Source organism: Tachypleus tridentatus, chromosome 8 (genome assembly GCF_004210375.1).
Source record: "Tachypleus tridentatus isolate NWPU-2018 chromosome 8, ASM421037v1, whole genome shotgun sequence".
NCBI lineage: Eukaryota > Metazoa > Arthropoda > Merostomata > Xiphosura > Limulidae > Tachypleus > Tachypleus tridentatus.
In genome coordinates, this window is record NC_134832.1 from 86,703,619 (window position 1) to 86,726,878 (window position 23,260).

General features: G+C 33.1%; 1 protein-coding gene across 1 annotated transcript in view; it reads left to right on the top strand.

The window, feature by feature from the left end:
* LOC143222852 (E3 ubiquitin-protein ligase TRIM9-like) overlaps window positions 1–22,634 on the top strand; it is a 78,699-nt gene extending 56,065 nt beyond the window's left edge. Inside the window, exons 5-8 of the mRNA XM_076449939.1 lie at window positions 388–527; window positions 5,599–5,737; window positions 18,085–18,309; window positions 22,003–22,634. Coding sequence (XP_076306054.1) covers window positions 388–527; window positions 5,599–5,737; window positions 18,085–18,309; window positions 22,003–22,301 — 803 coding nt within the window. The 3' untranslated portion in view covers window positions 22,302–22,634. The remainder of the gene's footprint in view (window positions 1–387; window positions 528–5,598; window positions 5,738–18,084; window positions 18,310–22,002) is intronic.
* Window positions 22,635–23,260: the final 626 nt, after the last annotated feature.

The following is a 23,260-nucleotide window of genomic DNA, read 5'->3' on the forward strand; positions in this document are numbered from 1 at the left end:
GTGTGTAGAACGCCAATGTACCTGAAAACTATCTATGTATCCATGATCTTAACAAGTCTATAGCCTATAACTTGAAGACATTCTGGTGTATTAGGGTAAGTATGTAATATTACTTGATATATGTATCTATTTTTTAGTAGTTCCAAGAATTTCAGTCGTAACTATTGATGAATGTAATCAGTTACTGCAGAACCTTTCAGTCATGTTTATCAATCATAATCAATATACGTAAGTAATGGTACTAAAATAATTATATGTGTCAGTGAATATATCCGGTAGCTCCAGATCTTTCAATATGTGGCTCAATGTATACAACCAATGTTAACACGAACTTTAATTATAAATATTTGAAACTTCTGGCTACATGTTCATTTATTTATTATATAGCTCCAGGACCTCCAGTTATTATCTCCGAACGATGTTCCTCAGCGAACAACACAATCACTTTGGCATGGCAGCCTCAAATCCACAGCTTTGTGGAATACTACACTGTTGAAGTGCTGGAGGATAATAATGGTTTTTATAAAGTACGTTATTGGAGAACGAATTTATGATTAAAAAGTCTATTATGTTAACACAATTGTTGTGGATCTTGCCCTTATTTATGTTAGCCGTGGAATGCTATCTTTATTAAATTTTAATTTGTTGTAGGCATGCTTATTTCGTTGTTTTTAATATTCATTAAACAAGTATTAATTATTCTACTTATATGTCACACGTAGAGGAGGCACGCAGACTAATTCCAGTTTCTAGTTAGGCATGAAATAAATTTACAGAATAAAAATTATTGCGTAATTATAATACCGTTTTCTTATTCTTCATCAGATATTTCACAAGTGAAATAAATTTCTCCATATTTATCTGCAACTGCCCTGGCAGATCTATGCCATGATGTAGCTCATTTTTGTTGGTGTTTCCAAGAAGTGAAATATAGCTTTTAGCTTGTCTCGTCTGTAACAGCTTTTCATTCATTTCACACGTGTTAATTAATGTAACGCTGTGTCACTTATTCTTACTGATGACCAAGTTGAACTGATCATCCTGAGTATGATTATCATGTTATATATTTCAGTAGGTTGCTGGAACTACAAATTATAAAATCTGGGCAGTGGTCATCTTACATGACAAATTTAAGAGACACCATTAACTTTATTTGTGGTGTTGCTTCAAGATTCATGTTAAGTATTTTATTTGATTGAATACAAATAAATTTTCTAAAAGTTTCATTTTTTGTAGTGGATTAATAATGTTATTTTTATGCATTTTCTAAGAGTTCCCTTTTCTGTGTCTTTTTTTTTTTGTTTACAAGTTAGTTCTTCTTCTGTGTTCTTTTTGTTGTTTGTTTACATGTTAGCTCTTCTGATTTCAATCAGAAATAAATTAAATTTGTACATAATTTCTTCTTTGCGATTTGTAGAAACTATTCTGCATATTTTAATTAGAAACAGTATTACCAACCATTACGATTTCAATTACAGCTTTGTGTATAAGGTAGTCACGAGAAGTTGTTCGTGTGTGTGAGTATAATGAATTGAGAGGAAAAGTTAAATACTGAGTTACTGAACCATATCGACAGAGATAACCTACATGTAGTAGTTGTCTATAGTTACTAGGTGCTATGTACGTAAGTTAATGAGTCAGGTAGTCACTAGAAGTGGTGTATGTATATAGTAAGTAACTGAACCATATCGACAGAGATAACCTACATGTAGTAGTTGTCTATAGTTACTAGGTGCTATGTACGTAAGTTAATGAGTCAGGTAGTCACTAGAAGTGGTGTATGTATATAGTAAGTAACTGAACCATATAGACAAAGATAACCTACATGTAGTAGTTGTCTATAGTCACTAGGTGCTATGTACGTAAGTTAATGAGTCAGGTAGTCACTAGAAGTGGTGTATGTATATAGTAAGTAACTGAACCATATCGACAGAGATAACCTACATGTAGTAGTTGTCTATAGTTACTAGGTGCTATGTACGTAAGTTAATGAGTCAGGTAGTCACTAGAAGTGGTGTATGTATATAGTAAGTAACTGAACCATATAGACAGAGATAACCTACATGTAGTAGTTGTCTATAGTCACTAGGTGCTATGTACGTAAGTTAATGAGTCAGGTAGTCACTAGAAGTGGTGTATGTATATAGTAAGTCACTGAACCATATAGACAGAGATAACCTACATGTAGTAGTTGTCTATAGTCACTAGGTGCTATGTACGTAAGTTAATGAGTCAGGTAGTCACTAGAAGTGGTGTATGTATACAGTAAGTAACTGAACCATATAGACAGAGATAACCTACATGTAGTAGTTGTCTATAGTTACTAGGTGCTGCGTGTACGTAAGTTAATGAGTCAGGTAGTCACTAGAAGTGTCTATATAGTAAGTCACTGAACCATAGAGTCAGAGATAACCTACATGTAGTAGTTGTCTATAGTCACTAGGTGCTATGTACGTAAGTTAATGAGTCAGGTAGTCACTAGAAGTGGTGTATGTATATAGTAAGTCACTGAACCATAGAGTCAGAGATAACCCACATGTAGTAGTTGTTCATAGTCACTAGGTGCTATGTACGTAAGTTAATGAGTCAGGTAGTCACCAGAAGTGGTGTATGTATATAGTAAGTAACTGAACCATATAGACAGAGATAACCCACATGTAGTAGTTGTCATAGTTACTAGGTGCTATGTACGCAAGTTAATGAGTCAGGTAGTCACTAGAAGTGGTGTATGTATATAGTAAGTAACTGAACCATATAGACAAAGATAACCTACATGTTGTAGTTGTCTATAGTCACTAGGTGCTATGTACGTAAGTTAATGAGTCAGGTAGTCACTAGAAGTGGTGTATTATATAGTAAGTAACTGAACCATATCGACAGAGATAACCTACATGTAGTAGTTGTCTATAGTTACTAGGTGCTATGTACGTAAGTTAATGAGTCAGGTAGTCACTAGAAGTAGTGTATGTATATAGTAAGTAACTGAACCATATAGACAGAGATAACCTACATGTAGTAGTTGTCTATAGTCACTAGGTGCTATGTACGTAAGTTAATGAGTCAGGTAGTCACTAGAAGTGGTGTATGTATATAGTAAGTCACTGAACCATATAGACAGAGATAACCTACATGTAGTAGTTGTCTATAGTCACTAGGTGCTATGTACGTAAGTTAATGAGTCAGGTAGTCACTAGAAGTGGTGTATGTATACAGTAAGTAACTGAACCATATAGACAGAGATAACCTACATGTAGTAGTTGTCTATAGTTACTAGGTGCTATGTACGTAAGTTAATGAGTCAGGTAGTCACTAGAAGTGTCTATATAGTAAGTCACTGAACCATAGAGTCAGAGATAACCTACATATAGTAGTTGTCTATAGTCACTAGGTGCTATGTACGTAAGTTAATGAGTCAGGTAGTCACTAGAAGTGGTGTATGTATATAGTAAGTCACTGAACCATAGAGTCAGAGATAACCTACATGTAGTAGTTGTCTATAGTCACTAGGTGCTATGTACGTAAGTTAATGAGTCAGGTAGTCACTAGAAGTGGTGTATGTATATAGTAAGTCACTGAGCCATATAGACAGAGATAACCTTCATCGATATAGTTATTCTGTAATTGCCAGGTGCTATATATACAAATTGCAAGCTAATGAGTCATCTAGTCGTGAGAAGGGTTTTGTATGTCAGTGAGAAAACATAATTTATCTTTATTTATTCTGGTAATAAAATTTGTATAGCGTGAAATGTAACAATATGTAAACAAGTTTTGTGAGATTTGTGTAAAAACAACAGATGAGGTTTAATAATGTCTGTGAGCATTCAATTTTTAAAAAGATTTACCGTTTTTCTGAATTTTACTGTTGTGTTTTTAATACGTATGTTCTTTTATTTCTTTTTAACTATAAATTTGTAAAACCATTTGGTAAATTAGTACTTTTTTTTCTCACACACATATCCACCCAGCACGTAGCTCATGCTACGGACAAGTACTGCAGGCACTTACGTGAACATATTAGTTCTTCGCTTAATATGATTTTCTGTCAAACGTACTAAGAGAAAACTGATAAACTTTGCTGGAAGAAACGTAAGCTAACGCGACAAGAGTGCAGAAATATTAAATGACAAAAGCTGTAGAAGATAACCTGGATAAAGTGCACTGTTTTCTTTTTCTTTCATATCAGTAGTTGTGTTTTTCGAAGTTGGTAGGGATATGTTTCACTGATGTTAAAAACATCTTTACACTTGATTCACACCTTTACTACAAAAGTCTCTATTTTCTTAAAAGTTAACACGAAGAATGTATTAAAGTGTGATAGATTGTTTGCGCAAGAAAATCCTGTTATACAGAAAATGTTTGTATTATGGTATGTCGAGATATTGCTAAAGAAACCTCTTTAACTTCAGCTTTAAAAAGATAAACATATTTTATGTAGGTTAAGCTAATATATCACTCGTGCTTCTTTTTTCCTTTATCTGATAAAATTTCTTTCTTTGACTTTTCTCAGAGCTGTATGAAATATTGATTATGTTACTTTAGTAAATGTTCTTCAAGTAATCCCTAACTTGTCAGATTCTGTTTTACGCGAATTGATTTCACGTCAGAGGTAATTTGAACCCGATGAAATTAACTTGAAGCCAAGTTAAAAAACAACATCAAACAATTTTACGGTGGAGCGATGGTCCATAAATTTCATTAATTCATTTACTCTGTAATTAGTTAATTTTACAAAATTCTTTGGTCAAGACTGTTACTTTGTAGTTCGATTTTTCACCGTATTTGATATGGCGTAACTGTAAGTAATATATACAGGTTGATGTTTTTTATGAAAAGATGAGAACAGACATTATTTTTACATTATTATCTTAATATTTTCATATTTATGAGATATATTTATGATATAATACATTCGCACAACTATTTCATGTTGTTGTACCCACTCTAGTTTCTCACACCCCTAAAATCCGGATTTCGATACTCTTGGTAAACACAGTACAGAAAGTCCATTTTATAGCTTTGGACGTAATGTGACAAAATCTCACAGTGTTGGATAAACTGCATAGTACTATCTTACATTGGTCATTAAACTTCCAAGGTGAATTTCGACAACTTGGACTCTAAGTTCACACAACGCTATTTCACATTGTTGGATAAACTACTAAAGTAATATTGGAATACGTGGATCGCAAGTTTCACTCACCACTATCTGACACTATTGGATAATCTATCAACATGTAATTAGTGTACATTGGTGGTACGTTTGTGCAGCGCTAACTTACATCAGTAACTGAACTACTGAAGTTAAATTGGAGTGTATGGATGGTATACTTATCCAGCGTTACCTCACATCTTTGGATAAACTACTTTGGGGAAGTCAATGTATATGGGTTTCAAGTTTTAATTATGAATCTATGCAATAGGGAAACTTTCATAAATATAAATGTAACACAACAATGTGACATTGAGGAATCAGTTAGAATAGTCAGTGACATCTTCTGATATTACGTTTTCTATAAAATATTTTAAAGTTTACTTTTTTATTTCCTCAGCTTATCTCAAGGAAATTCAGTAAATATTTATCTTGACGTATTTTAGGTAATTTATCGTGGAATCGAAACAGTCATAACGTTGGACACTCTTCACTTTAATAGCAAATACAAGGCTCGAGTTAAGGCATTTAATAACAAAGGAGAAAGTCCTTATAGCGAAGAAATACAACTTTCTACAGAAGAAGGTAAGTCTTTTTACTAAACATTTTCAAGGGAATTTGCTACAAAAACTGATACTATAGTCATTATAACTACTGGACACGTGAGTTATATGTGTTTACAAAAATATAATATATATTTGTATAACATGTGAGTCATTTCTATAACAGAAACTGTAGCATAAGTAACTTCTAGCACATCAAATACAACACGCGAGTCATTTCCGGTACAAAAATTAACATGAGCCATTTTCGAAAATAAAACGTACTAATAATAAATTTTAGTACAGAAGTTAACTAACGAAGGAATATTTGCTGTAAAATTTCTTATCAATGCTATATAAGTGTAGTTAGCAGTTTGGCTGCCAATTTTGATTTCATTGCTTTAAGTCACATGTTCAATCTTTTTCTGGCCGCACCCCTTTTTCACACCTGAGATGTGTTTGATTAGATACATAGAAACACACACGACACTACACTTCGCAACCAAACGTTTCGAGGCAGCACCTTTCCAGGTAGTAATGAGCCCTTTCTCACAGAGTTCAAATGCGAATCCCAACTGTCACAAATATCTAGATATAACAGTAAACAGTACGTCACAAGAAATTCAAACTTTTGTTGAACACAAGGGGGATGATTCACTGAAGGATTTAAAATACAATAATGTAAACTATCAGTTGACTAGTTTTCACAATATTAATTATTCCTTAATTCAAACTAATGTTGAAGAGTGTTATAAAAAGAAACTGCATATCTTACATTAAATGCATCATTCAAGACCTTAACTGAGCCGACAATGGAAAACTGTCAGTTGGAATGACGTAGAATGCTCTATTTGGTAATATAATAACACTAGACCTGGTAACTTCGGTTACATAATATTTTGACGTTGACTAAACGTAGTATGTTTGTACCCATTAGGTATTGATTTTCATTTATTTTGATATATTAATACTGTGATCAACTCATTATAATTCTTTACTGTTTTATCGTTTTTGTTTTTATTGTTTTAATCCATTAGTATTATTGTATTTGACATTAAATCATTGGGTGTTTAATCGATTTATTTAAGATATGAAATTAACGACTGACATATGTGAGCTACGAACATCTCCAGTGAAATGTTAACGCATCACTGATAAACTTATCTCAAGCATATAAAGCAACTTATTGAAGCCGTGGAAAGTTGAACCTCATAACGAACCAACTATTAATAGTTAACATGGAAAAGAACATTTAAAAACAAAAAAATTAATGACATATTAGAAGTTAAGAGTAAGTTAGGACTTTGCTACAATTTTAATCGATACCCAAACTGTGGTTGTCTTATGACTAATGGTTACTTAATACGAACCAATCAAAGTAAGCAGACAGCCGTAAAGACTAAGGATAAACGATACAGGTAGCACGAGTCATCCAGCACATGTTTCATCCTTCATATGAGTCAATCAGAATAAGTAAAAAGCCAAGAAACAAAGAACGAATGCTGTAAGTAGCGCAGTAAGCTAGTCTATGAACTGGTGCTTCCATCCTTTGTTCGAATCATTTATAATACGCAGAAAGCTAAGTGTCATATTCCTAGTGATTGAATAGAAATAGAAGTAAGTGAAGGTTCACCAGAAAGTATATTGACTGAGTCTGACCCAAAGAAAGAGATTGAACTGAAGCTGCTTACAATAAAACAATATTTTTGCAATGCATAATCAAAGGTAAAAACGATTGTAAGTGGGAACCCTATACTGGAGAGTGATATGTGAATTGTGTAAAAGATCTAACATTTAAAGTTCTATAAGTTCTATGTTGTTGAAAGTAATAGTCTAAGCTGTTCAAAATTACTAGTTATTCAACATTGAGTTCTATCAAAAGACCTTAAAACTTGCAAGTTACAAACCAACAAAACATGACAATCCTCCGGTGGGACAGCGTTTAGTGTCTGGGGCTTGATTTCTTATGTGGCCCTGTTCTAACACAAACAAATATCACATTATATGTTAAAATCAATTCCACTCTTCTCGGGTCAAAAGCAATACCAAAATGACTGACAATTACTCGATCACTCTCGCTTTATAGTGAAGGTTTCCTCTCTTTAAAAATGATTTTTAATGTTTTTGTTACTTTGGAAGTCTACTAAAGAAAAGATCCACAGAAATGAAATATCTTGAAAAGTATTTTAATTTCAATATGAAATATTTCTCCTTCAAGTTATTATCCAGTAACAATTTAACATTTAAATAAAAGTTAGCATCTCTTTATGAAAATTGTAAATATTTTATATTCTTTTTTTTTAGCAGATATAGTTATACACTTATTAAGTACTTTAATGATACCAGCTCCCAAACTTAATACTGTAAAAGGAACAATAGCAAACATTGCTAAGCCAGAAGCACTGAATAAAAATTTAAAACTTATCCTAACTATATTAATATCAGAACATAATTGATAAAATTTCCAATATACAAATAACTTCTTCTCTGAATACTTTGTTTATAATAATTTAGACTTTCTGCTATATCTCATTTTAAGATAGAATAATATAAAGCAATCATATTCTCTTTTGATAGTTTGTGTATGTGTGTGTTTTCATATAGCAAAGTCACATCAAGCTATTTTCTATGTCCACTAAAAGGAATCAAACCCCTTTATAAGTTGTAAATCAATGGACCTATCACTATTTCAGCGGATGACCTTTTGATAGTTTTTTTTTTATATATACATTCATTTAATTTATATATCGCTCTTATATCTAACTATTTATCTAATTATTTGTTTAATTTTCCTATCTTAAAGTTTGAAAATATAAAATAATTAATGTTCCTTCTGAATAAAATTGGAGTTGAATTTTAAGACTTTGACAACTAAATTATTAATGCATTTTTGTCTTCCTCAAAATAAAATAAAGTGTCAACAATTTTATTTTGTTTCTTTTCAGTTATACAGCAATAAAAAACAACAATATTTTTGTTTACAGGTTTTAAGCAATCAACATCTATCGTGTCTGCTAAATCATTTATGAATAGTTTCATTTTATAGAACTTAGTTTTTCCTATTTCGATCTTCGATAAATTGTAAGATAACTTCATCTATATCATCAGAGATATTAAAGTGTTCTTGTAATTTTACATATTTAGGTTTTACTATACCTTTTGCACATAAGTATCAATTATCATAGTTTGATTCATTATATATTAAGGTTATATTCGAAATATATTTATATTCGAAATTCGATACGTTCCACTTATAGTTAGATAAATGATAAATATTAAAGACTGAACAAAACTAGAAGAGTTTGAAGATGTTAATTAGAATATTTTACTACATATATATCCACTTCGAAACAAAACAAAGAAGTAATAATGAAGCAGAAACTATTGGTAAATAAAATATGAAGAGTCAGTAACAAAGTTTCATAATCCAATAATTCAAAAAATGGGATCTTAAGCTATTCCTCAAGAATATCTTTAAGGAACGAGAGGACCTGTCAAAAATGCAATTCGCTGTATCAGAGAATCAAAGTTAGCTACTGAAGAATCTAAGTTGATTATTAAAAGCCAAAAACAAAATATTTGATTAACTTAAACGCAGAATTAGATGTTTCACTTTTAGGAAAACAATAATTTATATCACCATTCAAATTAATTAATAAACCTGATTTAATTGAAGAAATTATGTAAAAAGCAGGAAGAGTAAATAAATCTTTGAGTAGGAAAAAACTAAATCAATTACAAAAATTGAAAGTTAGGTTTGAATTTCGCGCAAAACTGCACGAAGGCTATCTGCGCTAGCCGTCCCTAATTTAGCAGTGTAAGACTAGAGGGAAGGCAGCTAGTCATCACCACCCACCGCCAACTCTTAGGCTAATCTTATACTAATGAACAGTGGGATTAACCGTCACATTATAACGCCCCCACGGCTGAAAGGGCGAGCATGTTTGGTGTGATGGGGATCCGAACCCACGACCCTCGGATTAGGAGTCGAGTATCTTAACCACCTGGCCATACTGGGCCAGTTAGAAGGAAAATAAATATATATTAAGAAAAACAGAATTATTCCAGGAAGAAAAATAAGTATTAGAAGAGCTTAAAAACCAAGTGAAGAAACAATAGATCATATGAAATTATATATAGAAAAATTAAAAGTCTTGAGAGGTGCATCTTAAGTTATAAAAATAATTGGTAAATGATTAATCAATGAATTAGACAAACTTAATGACAAGTTAATAGCAGGAAATTCTACTAACATTAGAATAAAGATGTAGATATATTAGATGCATTACATAAAGAGTAATAACAGATGATGAAGTCGAAAAATATTGCCAGAATATTTTTAACGTATAATAAATAAGTTAAATTGTAGTGATGGTCAAAAAGATGAATTAAAAACAGCATACAAAATACAAGAAGTTATTTCACTTCCAATAGATAAATATAAAATTCACACTCATCAAATGATTTTAACAAAGACATAAACAGATAAAAGATAGAAAGAGGATAAAAATATCAAAAAACAAATTATTAAAAGTTAGGCTTTTTACTATTTTTATCCTTTATTAACAACAATTGCTAGAGAAATAGCTGTTGGGTTAGAAGCTTGTCGTGTGAAAAAGATTCTGGGTAAAATCATTTCAGGGACCTCTCAAATGTTCTTACAAACTAAACACGTTAGAGTTTTCTGAGTTCTTGGTGAGCAGATGAGAATGAAAACGAAGCAAAATTATATCGAAAACAAATAGCATATATGAATAATATAATTGGAATTTTACACCAATACTCTACAATTAGTGTTTAAAATCATTAAAAATGCATGCTTTTCGCCCATTAAACTGTCCAAGTAAAATTAATTTCACAGTATAAACCTATTGTGCTGAGTTGATTGCATGATATTTTACATAGTGCTTATAAAATACTTAGATATTAAAATAACTCAAAGTCTGGATGTAATGGACAAATTCTGACCATTTATGAAATAAGACCATCAAATTACCCCAAATTACTTGAGTTTTCTCCAGTAGCATTTTTTCTTGTTGTTTAGTGTATTATATTATTTTCTAGTGACTGTATTTGTCCAAAATTAAAAATTCCAAAGCAAGTTGGAATTATAGTTGGTACTGATAATGCAACATTAGTGAGTACTGGAAATGTTTTTTTTTAAAAAGAGCTAAGTTATATATTGGTAATAATATGATTGAGAAAATTAAATTACTATGTCGAGCACATCACATGCTAGTGAATCACGTGATATGTTATTATTCCATAGATATTTCAAATTATCCAAGTAAATACATTTTAGTATCTGATGACGAAGAAATAACATTTAACTTTGGATAGTGAAGTTAGTAAGATTCACAGTGGTAAACTAGTATGAACATTAAACATAATGTCTTAGAATAAAGGTTTTTACAAAAATGGATTCTATAAAGATATAATAATCAAATGAGATTATGGATTTCAATTAACAGTACTTTGGGTTTCTTAATGATTTTAGCAAAAAATACTTCAAACATTAAGCTGAAATTGCTTTTGGGGTGTGGAATTTTGCTCGAAGCTACACAAGCTCTATCTTCTCTAGCCATCCTTAATTCAGCAGTGAAAAATTAGAGGGAAGGCAGCTAGTCGTTATTGCCCAACTCCATCTGAAAGAGCGAGCGTTTTTAGTGATGCATGGATTCGAATTCGCGACTTAAAGACTCGGTGTCAAGTGCCCTAACTGCTTGACCATGCCAAACCTGTTTTAAGGGAAAGTAAGAATAATAAAAGGATTTACACAAAAACGTATAAAATTTTTAAGTGATATTTCGTTTTAGTTATCTTATATTAAACTCTGTCCAGATCAAGTTGATTTTGAAATCAATTGGAGTGGCATATGCAGCACATATATCGTAAGCACTGGAAGCAATAATCGGCACATTAGAATGTCTGTAAATTTACTTTATTATAAACCAGGTTTCGATACCCATGATGGGCAGACCACAGACAGCCCTTTGTGTTGTTCTGTGCTTATTTTAGAATCAAGTACAAGCAATGAGGAAAATAAATAGAAAGAAACAACATGATTTTCTATATTCTTGATATATTAAGAACATGGATTAGAATTAATATTGATAAATATCCTACTGCAGTTTGCTGCTTCATTTAAAGCTGGATAATTATATTGTTCTAGATATTACTCAAGTCTCTTGACAGCTTGGATAATTAATGATAATACAGAAACTGAATGTATAGTAAGGTATACTAGTTATAGAAGAGTGTATATAATATATTTTAGCTTTTGGAAGCATATTTCCTATCATTATTTGAATAATTTTGAGATAGAATTCTTCTGGCAACTCGAACAAACATATACATTTTGTTTCTCATTATTCAGAAAGAGGAAGAAATCATGAATGTTCAGGATAGAAGGTGTGAGACTAAAATAAATCTTTAAAACAATAAATGAATTATTGGTTTACGTGTGGTAATCTATATAAAAAGTCATATCAGGGTCCTATAGGTCTACCTAGAAACGGTTATAAATTAATTGATTGTGATAATTATTATATTGAAAATAAACAATTAAAAATGTTAAAGGTGCAACTGATAACAATAATGCTATTAATTTATCACTAATACTTAGTAAAACCACAATCGACAGTAAATTTCTAAAAGTACTCTTAAAAGAAATAAAGATGGCTTATATGTACCAAAGTGACTAATATTAATCAATGATAATTTTAATTTTGATTATGATAATAGAGGTTCGAAGAATGTTTTGAGACAAGAGGAATATTTTGATTCAGTCAATGAAATATATGTAAAAAAAATTGATAAAATTAATTTAAGTACTAGTTATTTTAACACAAAAACTGTAAGTAAATTAAAATATTTGAAAAATGATTCATCAATAAGAAATGAAACAAACAATAATAACACTATGAAGGGGTTGATTATCCTTCTGTAGAAACTCATGCTGCCATTAAATCTTATGTGGATATTGTGGATAAAATTTTACATTTCATGCTTTTGGAATTTTAGTCAATAATGATATTCGTATTGGAAGAATCATTAGTTTTAATTCTATAGATATAAATATCATACTCAAAGAAGATATATTTTTAAAACTTATTGTAGGATTTGAAAAACGAATGACTGTTTGCTTTTATATTAGAAATAGGTAATAATGAAAACTGACCATTTCAAATTAATGAAAATACTTATTCATCAAAACTTATTTATAGTAAAACTTTTTAAAATCCTTAGAGATAATAATAAGAAAGATTAGAATAATTCCTGCTACAACTAATGTGTGCGAGACTTCGCATGTATTTATGGAAATAGATATATTTATGGAATGCAAAACATAATATTTAATATATCTTCCACTACTATTTTTTCTTTCATTAGAAAGAAATATTTAAAACTATGAATTTAATAAGAAATAAAAAGCATTAAAATATTTTCTATTCAATTTAATAAGAAAACATGAAGCTCAAATGATGGAAAAAAATGTGTATTACCAGATGATGTTAAAACTTTAACGTGAAGTCACTTTCTATCGCCCGATATTTTTATTTATTTTTTCCTAATAACTAAAAGATATAAATAAATTTTGCGCTACTGGTACACTTCAGTATATTGAAACTCGTAAACTGGAAGATGTTGTTAAACACTTTATCTCTGAGTTTAAAATTTGATGACAGGATTGTAGCTATGTTAATGGATGACAAGTGGAGTGAATTTCAAATATTTTTATCTGGTTGATTTAACAAAAACCTGACTAAGAATTATAACAAAATAATAAATGAAATGAAAGATGTTTTAGTGGTTTATAAAGGAATAAAATATTGGGTAAAGAGTAAAAAAAACTTATGTCATTTATTTTAATTCTTTAAAATATGTGATATTATTAACTTTGAAGATACCATTGTTATTTAAAACTATTATAAATATATGTATAGAGGATATTTAATTTACGAATTCCTTATAACATATATTTAATGTTTAGTATTAAAAAGTGTAATATGGTGGTAATATATATATATAAATATATATATATATATATATATATATGATGTCTGCGTTATTTAAGGGGATCTATTCTTTCGTGAAGATGCTTGTTTTGTTTTTGAATTTCGCAAAAAGCTAATCGAGGGCTATCTGCGCTAGCAGCCCCTAATTTAGTAGTGTAAGATTAAAGGGAAGGCAACTAGTTATCACCACCCACCGCCAATTCTTGGGCTACTCTTTTACCAACGAATAGTGGGATTGACCGTAACATTATAACGCCCGACGGCTGAAAGGGCGAGCATGTTTGGCGCGACGGGGATGCGAACCCGCGATCCTCAGAATTACGAGTCGCATGCCTTAACACGCTTGGCCATGCTGGGCCTTGTGAAGATGATCTTTACGTTAGTGAAATCATTTCGGGAATAGAATGGTTTAACTCGGTGGTTCTCAACCTTTTCTGACTTGCGGCACACTACGACAATCTGAAAATTTTCGCGGCACACCTGGAAAGCCTTAATGACTTTTTTTTTAGGTACACGTTATACGGCAAGCGTTAAAACCCTTAGAACGAAAATTACGGCCAAAGCAAGCAATAATAATGTCATTGTGCATCGCATTTAGATACACGTAACACAGAAGAGTTAACTTCAAAAGCCTTAGAACGAAAATCACGGCCGAAGCAAGCGATAGTAATATCATCTGCACATTGACAACACTATCGCTTGCTTTGGCCGTGAGTATCGTTCTAAGGCTTTTTAACAATTTTGTGGTACAGCAGAAAAATCAAAACTTTTAATTTTTACATGTTTTTAATGTGACGATTGTGCCTGCTTCCGAGAGCAAATCAAATTGAAGCAAGGCTCCAACGCAGACAAACAAGCTCGCATTTCATCATCGACTGTAAGAAGCCTCTCTCTCTTTCTGGCTTTAATTTCAGTCAATGCTGAAAATCCAGTTTCACAAAACTCATCCAAGCTCTTTTCAATGACTGATAAAATTTGTAGTTTCGTAAATCAATGAGCTGTTCTTCTTCCTCAATTGTAAGCTTTGTTGTCTCGTTGATTCCGAATGGATAGGTCACCCAGTTATATTCGTCGACAGCAAGTGACGGGAAGTAATGTTTTAGTGCGGACTGTAGGTCGCTTAATGGGCTCAAAATTTAAGGGTCAATTTTCTTCTTTGACAGACATTCGTTAACATTCGACAGACATTCGTATTCTGTTGCAGTAATAATGTTTCCAGATGGCCCTTGGAGACTTAAGTTCAGAGAATTTAATTTGTGAAACAAGTCGGAGAGAAATTTAACCTTCAACCACCAGATCTCATCATGAAAAGAAAATTCAAAACCTGCTTCCTCAACCTCCAAGAAAAAAAATTACTTCAGTTTTTAGTTGGACAAGACGCTTTAACACCTGTCCTTTCGAAAGCCATCGAACTTCAGTGTGATGCAGTAGCTTTTTGTAGTGTGAATCCATCGCCTTAGAGAAGAGAGGAAAGTCGAGATTGAAGTGGCCGAGACTTGATGAAATTCACCACTTGAATAACGTAATTCATAACAAATCGGCAAAGATTTGGAGGCGAGCACTTCTCTGTGAATCATGCAGTCAACAATCCTAATATTTGGATTTTGTTGGCGCACCAGAATGACGAATCCCTTTTTTTTTCCTTGTATTAAAGGACAGCAAAATGTTTTCATTCACCAACTCGAAAATGTCTTGGCCTTTTGCTTTTTAAATCTTTGCAAAATAATTATTCGTTTATGATTTTTCCATCTTTTATGAATCGAATAAAAGCCATAACTTGAGCTTTTCCACTAACGTCAGCAAATTCATCAATTGAAGAGACCATAGGAGAGACAATTCATCTTCAGGAGCTTCGAAGTGTTCGCAAACTTGATCCATCAAATCCGACGACAAGTCTACAATTCTGCGCGAAATTGTGTCATTGGGCAGTGGGACTTGCTTAACCTTTTTTGGCGGCATCCGTTCCAAGCATAGTTTCAACGATGATTTCTAATGCTAGCGCAATGTCTGATTCGGCTTCCGTATGCGCTTTCTTGCGTTTTGCCAACAATTGAGCAACCTTATAATTTGCAATCAATCCTTTTTCGGACAGCTTCATCTATTTCACAAGCTTCCTTGATTGTTCATGTTGTTGAGTTGCGAGATTCTCAAAGTATTCTTTTGGTTTATCCTTCACAGCTGAATGTTTTGTTTTCAAGTGTCTCTTCAGTTTGCTAGGAACAAGCGCCTCGTTCGATAAAGCTGCATTGCAGAGTAGGCAGAATGGTAATTGAGAATATTCCGATTGCAAAGCGATAAAATCGCATTCGATGTATTCGTTTTTCTACTTTCGTTTGATTTCTTGCTTTTGATTCAACACATTCTCCTTTGCAGCACCGGACTTACTTAAATATTTTTTCCATGATTCCAATTTTTAAATGATAAAGCTAATTCATACAAGGTCTGTTCAAAAAATACGCGGACTGTTTGAATTGCGCGGCTCCAGTTCGTTCCAGGGAATCCGCTTGGTGTCGCTAGGTTCGCACAGATCAGCTGATTACGATGCCATTTCCCGATTGCAGATATCTTTATTTGTGTATTAGCTACGCGGTTTTAAGTGAAGTGCGATTCTTTCGTTTGGCGGATTTCAGAATGAATGACCTGAAGGAGCAACGACTTGCTGTGAAATTTTGTGTTAAACTTGGAAAATCTGCGACTGAAACTTTTGCTATGCTTAACACGGCTTACGGTGATGTTGCTATGAAGGGTACGGCATGTTTCAAGTGGCATGAACGTTTTAAGGATGGTCGACAGTCCATTGAAGATGATGAGCGTTCTGGACGTCCTCCCACACGTCGACAAAATCAACACCCTGGTGCGGGCAAATCGACGTCTGACTGTCAGGAGCTTGCTGAAGAGTGTGGGATATCAGTTGGATCTTGTTACGAGATTTTGACCGAAAAATTGAAGATGCACCGCGTTGCTGCGAAATTTGTGCCTCAGAACTCGTGAGTTTTTGGCCAAACACTCGATCACTCCTTGCGATTTTTTCTTGTTCCCCAAACTCAAAAGACCCTTGAAAGGAAGAAGATTTGAGACGATTCCCGAGATTAAAGCAAATGCGACGAAGGAGCTGAAGGACATTACAAAAGAAGCATACCAGGACTGTTTCAACAAGTGGAAACACTGTTGGAATAAGTGTGTGCGTTGGGGAGGAGAGTACTTTGAAGGGGTCCCAGACCTGTAACTTCTAAATAAAGTACATTTTGTTTTACGACGTCAGTCCGCGTATTTTTTGAACAGCCCTAGTACATGAGAAGCACGAAGTTCTGCAGTTGATATAAAATTACTACCTACAGCGTAGTAGCTGTAGCTAACCTCAGAATGAGAACGTGTTCCAGAAAGCAGTTTGATTGTTTGATGCATCATTTATGACGTACGAAGCGCTTGTTGCGCCACAATTAAACTAACAGTCGAACCGTTACAGTCGAGAATTAAATTTAAGTATGAACTTCTCAGTGCTCGAGTTCAATGAAAACCATCGAATGTTTTGGAAAGTTTCAGAGTCTCTCTATCGTAGCTTTTATTAACTGATGCGTTCGACTTGCTTATAAAATCCCAAGAAAGTTGAATGTGTTTCAAAAACACCGCGGCACACCTGCCAATCTCTCGCGGCACACAGGTTGAGAATCACTGTCCTATGTGAATAACTTAAGTAAGTAATTAAAGTGAGGAGATTTTAGTAGCTTCCTTGGTTGAAATTATATATTAAAATACAATACTCATAATGTACCAGATGTTTACTAATTTTTTTATATCAACTAAACGAATACAAAACGCTTGGTATATCTGCATATCTCAGAAGAAACAGAGGATAAAAGTTATACGTATTACAATAACTTAGTCTCATAACTGGTGATTTCGTTCTTTGTTCTAAACAATAACAAAAACACGGTAAACGTTTAGAATTTAGAATATAAATACTCTTTCAACTTATTGTTTTCACCGCTCGAATAAATCAATTATAATTAATTTAGATACATGACATCTTCAATGCTTGCATGTCAGATCAGTGGCACGTATAAGTTAGTCTACTGGAGACTGAACCAGTTTGAAGTATCAGTCAAGAAATACACAATGGCGTATGTGACAACAATACCCTGTAATTGCAACTTGTTTATGTTAGATTATTCAAATCAAAGTAGATTAAATTTCCAACAGTTGTTTGGTGTCTGATACTAGAGATTAGCCTAATATACCAAACAAAATCTTGATGTAAAGACAAGGAGTTTACTTTTTGTTACTATTGAGATATTAGGTTCTGTAATTTTTAGCGTTAAGTCTTCTTTCACGTCCACTATGAATAATGATTATTATTTGATGACATTTACAGTTCATCGGTTTACTCTTGACTCCATGTCAGCTCATCCAGACATTGTACTGTTCAATAACAACCAAACAGTAATATGTCATAGCTTCGAACACAGAGTGGTTCTAGGAAATGTCGGTTTCTCACGTGGTGTTCACTACTGGGAGTTTACTGTGGATAAATATGGCGGCCATGCAGATCCCGCCTTTGGTGTTGCTAAAACCGATGTTGCTTTAGATAAAATGTTGGGTAAGTTTAATAAAAACTCATAAATACTTTATTTTATACCATAAGTTTATTGCCAGTACTTGTAATACTTATTTTTTGTTGATGTTGAATACGTTACCTATTGTAACTGATAGTATGCATTCTGTAATTTTTACACATATGTTTTAGGCATCATTACACACAGAAGACAAAGGACTTATTTCAAGCACAACATTTAATCTTTAATCGACCTTTTCATACAATCGTAAAGTAGAATTGTCACAATGTTCCAAGCTAACTTTCTAATAATGATTTATAGATTTTTATTCGTTATAACATTTCATAACATATATTTGCTCTACATGAAAACTGGCGAAAATTTCACTAGATTTAAGCTCTTTGTTATTTTCACTCGTTTAAATTAATTTGCTCAAAACTCGATTTGAATCACACAGTGAAGGAGTTAACCGGGCAATGTTGGCAATTGTTTCCATTTGTAACTTTTTTAAACGAAAACAAAAAAGTGTACTTTTTTCATTGACGTTTCACTCTTTACTTAAAACAAACAAACATATCAACCAGATAATATGTACACCACTATCCCTGGCTATAATAAAAACGATGACACATGAAAACAAAATAAGACAATTATCTGCACAAAACAAAGTGTAACATGTGTTTTAATTGTATATATATATATATATATACATATGTTTAACTTGCAGCTCACGGTTGATAATGTGTCACGGTTTTGGTCTGATTGAGAGATACATAAGAAAAAAAACACGTGAAACTTACAAATGCAAAAAATAACAAGCCCGGGCTAAACGAGGAATCATTTTTTTAGATTCCGATAGCAACCATATAGTGTCCTTATAGATTTCCGACGTGTTTGTATATGATATATGTGGTGATAACTTGTCCAAAAGTTTCTTATTTCTTACGGTTTTCAAACGAGACCCAAAACTCGAACGCTTTCGAATAGTTAACTTCTTCTTCAGGATATTTGATATTTACGGAAAATTATAGTTTAGAATAAAAAAGCGCAAAAAACCGTTATGATAAAATATTTCAGTATTTTTTCCTTAATTAATCCAAACCTAAATATCTCAGTCTATTTCTATTAGCTAACGTAAAAACAATATATAATAACCATTAGTGAAAATAAAAAACTCACTCTTAGGTGTTATTATAAATAGGGAATATCATGTGATAGGAACGTTTAGAACAGTGTTTTAGCAAAACCTATATCTTCTTTCAGTTTGGATTTCAATATAGTAAAAATAATTTGCAGACTTACTTCTATTTTGCAACAGTAATGGATCTTATTTGTTAAGTTATTGAATAATTTTGTTTATACATTGGTGTTTCAGTGAAACAAACGATCAAGAAACATGATTTGCACTTTAGATATAAACACGTATATATATATTACAAAGGTCCAGATCGGAGAATGTTAAAATGTATAAACACTTACTTAGATAGAAATTAAAAATTAGTTAAGAACAAATTTTAAAACAAGAGGAACAAGATCAAATATTTTACGCCAATTTCCTGTAGTCTATGCTGAATATATATATATATATCACTAATCCCGTTTGCAAATTCTTGTAGGTGGCGAAGGACCAAATTTCGTCTTCTTTGAATCAGCCCTTGGTTTGATATACTTTCTATTTCCAGTAATTTATGAACCATCTAAATATACAGTTCACAAATAAAATAAAAATATATATAACTAACTCCCATTTCTTGTCGTTATGGTTACCAAGACAAATGTTAAAATTAATGAGCATAATAGACATGCAGGACTTGATAATATTGATGTGTCTATTTGTTTACTATGCCAAAGAACAATACCCTACTGATGCTGAATTAGTAAAATATGAATTATACATGAAAAAAAAAAGCAAATAGGAAAGCATTATACATTCACCTAACTGATAATACACTTAGTAAACCTGGTATAGAAGTCAAAGAAACCTAGAAATGCCTGTCGAAAACATTTAAATTTGTAGTTGATTGAAGTTGTAGTAGAGCGGTTAACGAAGTTGACTTTCTATCAAGATGATCCGACCCAGCATGGCCAGGTAGTCGAGGCACTCGACTCGCGATCTGAAGGTCGCGGGTTCAAATCCCAGTCATCCCGAACATGCTCGCCCTTTATGCCGCGTGGGCGTTATAATGTACGATCAATCACACTATTCGTTGATAAAAGAGTAGCCCAAGAGTTGGCGGTGGGTGGTGATGACTAGCTGCCTTCTCTCTAGTCTTACACTGCTAAATTAGGGATGGCTAGCGCAGATAGCCCTCGTATAGCTTTGCGCGAAATTCAAACCAAACCAATCAAGATGATCCTGGATCGAATATCGATCGGCACCGTCATCTCTAAAGACGCAATAAATTAGGAGATACGTAGTTAAAAGCTAATTAGTATCTAGTTATAAAAAAATACTAATTACAAATTAGAAGCCAGCTCAAACATGACAACTATCACCACCGTTTGTATGTTTATAAATGTCGTGTGGAAATAGTGTTCGAAAAGTGTTTGTGTTTTCTTTTACAGAATTAGTCTTGTGACATTTCTTTAATCCTGAGATAGGTTCACCTAGAAACCTTGGTAAAAAACACATCTAATATACCATTCAATCGTTCAAAGTTTGCTAGTCATAACTCTGACCTATCTGTGAGTTATAGAATACTTGAAATTCACACAAGTGTTGTCTGTTTATTTTAAATTGACAGATTTCTATTTAGCGACGTCGTGTGATGATGAATAGCTGATTCAGGTGAATGTTTTTTCTGTGCTCAAGAAAAGGCTTTGACTAGTTCTCTACGACAAGAAGACACTAAAGTGATGTGTAATATTTGAAATTTCATCGACAACTAATCAATTTTATGAAAGCTTACTGATTGTTATATAAAACATAGCTTGCTATAAAGGATAAAAGTTTGTTTTGGAATTTCGCACAAAGCTACTCGAGGGCTATCTGTTCTAGCCGTCCCTAATTTAGCAGTGTAAGACTAGAGGGAAGGAAGCTAGTCATCACCCCCCACCGCCAACTCTTGGGCTACTCTTTTACCAACGAATAGTGGGATTGACCGTCACATTATAACGCCCCCACGGCTGGGAGGGCAAGCATGTTTAGCGTGACGCGGGTGCGAACCCGAGACCCTCGGATTACGAGTCGCACGCCTTACGCGCTAGCCCATGCCGGGCCCGGGTGGAAGTTTGTAAGATAGGCAGGATTTGTGGATGATAATTAACACCAGATTGTATACGTTAGGAACCGATAAGAACCACACACAGACACTCTCCAAGAAATGACCACCAAGATTTCAAGTGCTCCACTGATCTAAATGCTGGTAAAAAACAGAAACGTTTATATCAGTGTTAAGTGACAGTAGTACAACAGTCACTTCTTATCTGTTCTGCTCTACTCTCCCTTATTCCGCTCTACACCTATCTCTCTTTACTTTACTTTACGTTATCAAGCACGTATGCTATAAGCATTTGTTATGAAGTTATTCTGCATTGTATGTTCTATCATGAACATAATTAATGAAGTACACATGTCATAAGCATTTTTGAGAAGTTATCCTATGCTCTATGTTCTATCATAAATACAACAAATCAAGTACTCACGATACCTGATATGAGACCTATTGATCTCAAATGTTTTTTAAACGTTAGTAATATCATTTATTTTTGTGGTATCCTGTTATTTATCTCTGTAGGTAAAGACGACAAAGGATGGAGCATGTACATAGACCACCAGAGGTCGTGGTTCCTTCACGCTGATCATCATGGAAACAGAACTGAAGGAGGGGTAGATGCCGAGTGTGTAGTAGGTGTTCTACTGGATCTAGACCTACACCAGCTGAGTTTCTATGTGAATGGCGAACTTCAAGGTGATGTTGCTTTCTCTGGTCTTCAAGGATTCTTCTTTCCTGCAGTCAGTATCAACCGCAACGTGCAAATTACTGTACAAACAGCTCTAGAACCGCCCTTGTCGGCGAAATTTGGAGTGAAATAGCAAATAAATAATGTTGATATGATCATAGGTCGATAACTCAAAAAATAAAATTTGTTGAACCATTAATGTTAAATATTAAACGTTATATCGATATCCGTTGGGAAAGTAATTTGATTTTTTAAACAAATGATATAATGTAGTACTGTACTAGAGTGTATGCTACACAAGTAATTTAAAGGGTAGAAAATAAACTTTGTGTTGTACTGGGAATTATTGACACAACCCGGAAGATCACTTTTGTTTTTCATTTAAACGAAAAAGGTATTATTCATGCAAAGTATTATAATATGTATATATTTCAAATAAAGCTTTATGGTGTGAATTTTAAAGTAACATTAATGAAACGTTTTGTCTTGAATATATTCATGAGTAGTGTACTTATACAATAGGTCGTTCTCAATCGTAAATGTCTTAAAAAAAACTGTGGTTCTTAACTAACAATCATGAACTGGTTAATGGAGGCAATATAATACTATTTTAAAATATAATTTAGTACAAAAGTAGAAAGCATGAGGCCTAGTTTTTAACGGAAAAGCTCTTATAACAAAACAACTATGTATAGTCATTGTGAATTCAGTGGCAAACCAAACTGTGTATACAGAGTTTTGTTTTTATATATCGGTCATCCTTGACTAGTGTTTTCGTATTAATGACCGATGTAAAGAGAGCTGCGAAGTTCGAATCCAGAAATTAACCTTGAATACTCATGTAATCCGACCAAGTACACCCATTACAATAACAGGTGTTTCCTTAGCAGTGTTGTTTACCAGATGTTATTTTTGCTCGCTTAATAATCTGTAAACTTGAACTTTGAATTTTGTAACTGAATCAAGCCTCCCAGTGGCACAGCGGTAGGCCTGGCATGGCCAAGCGTGTTAAGGCATGCGACTCGTAATCCGAGGGTCTCAGGTTCGCATCCGCGTCACGCCAAACATGCTCGCCCTCCCAGCCGTGGGGGC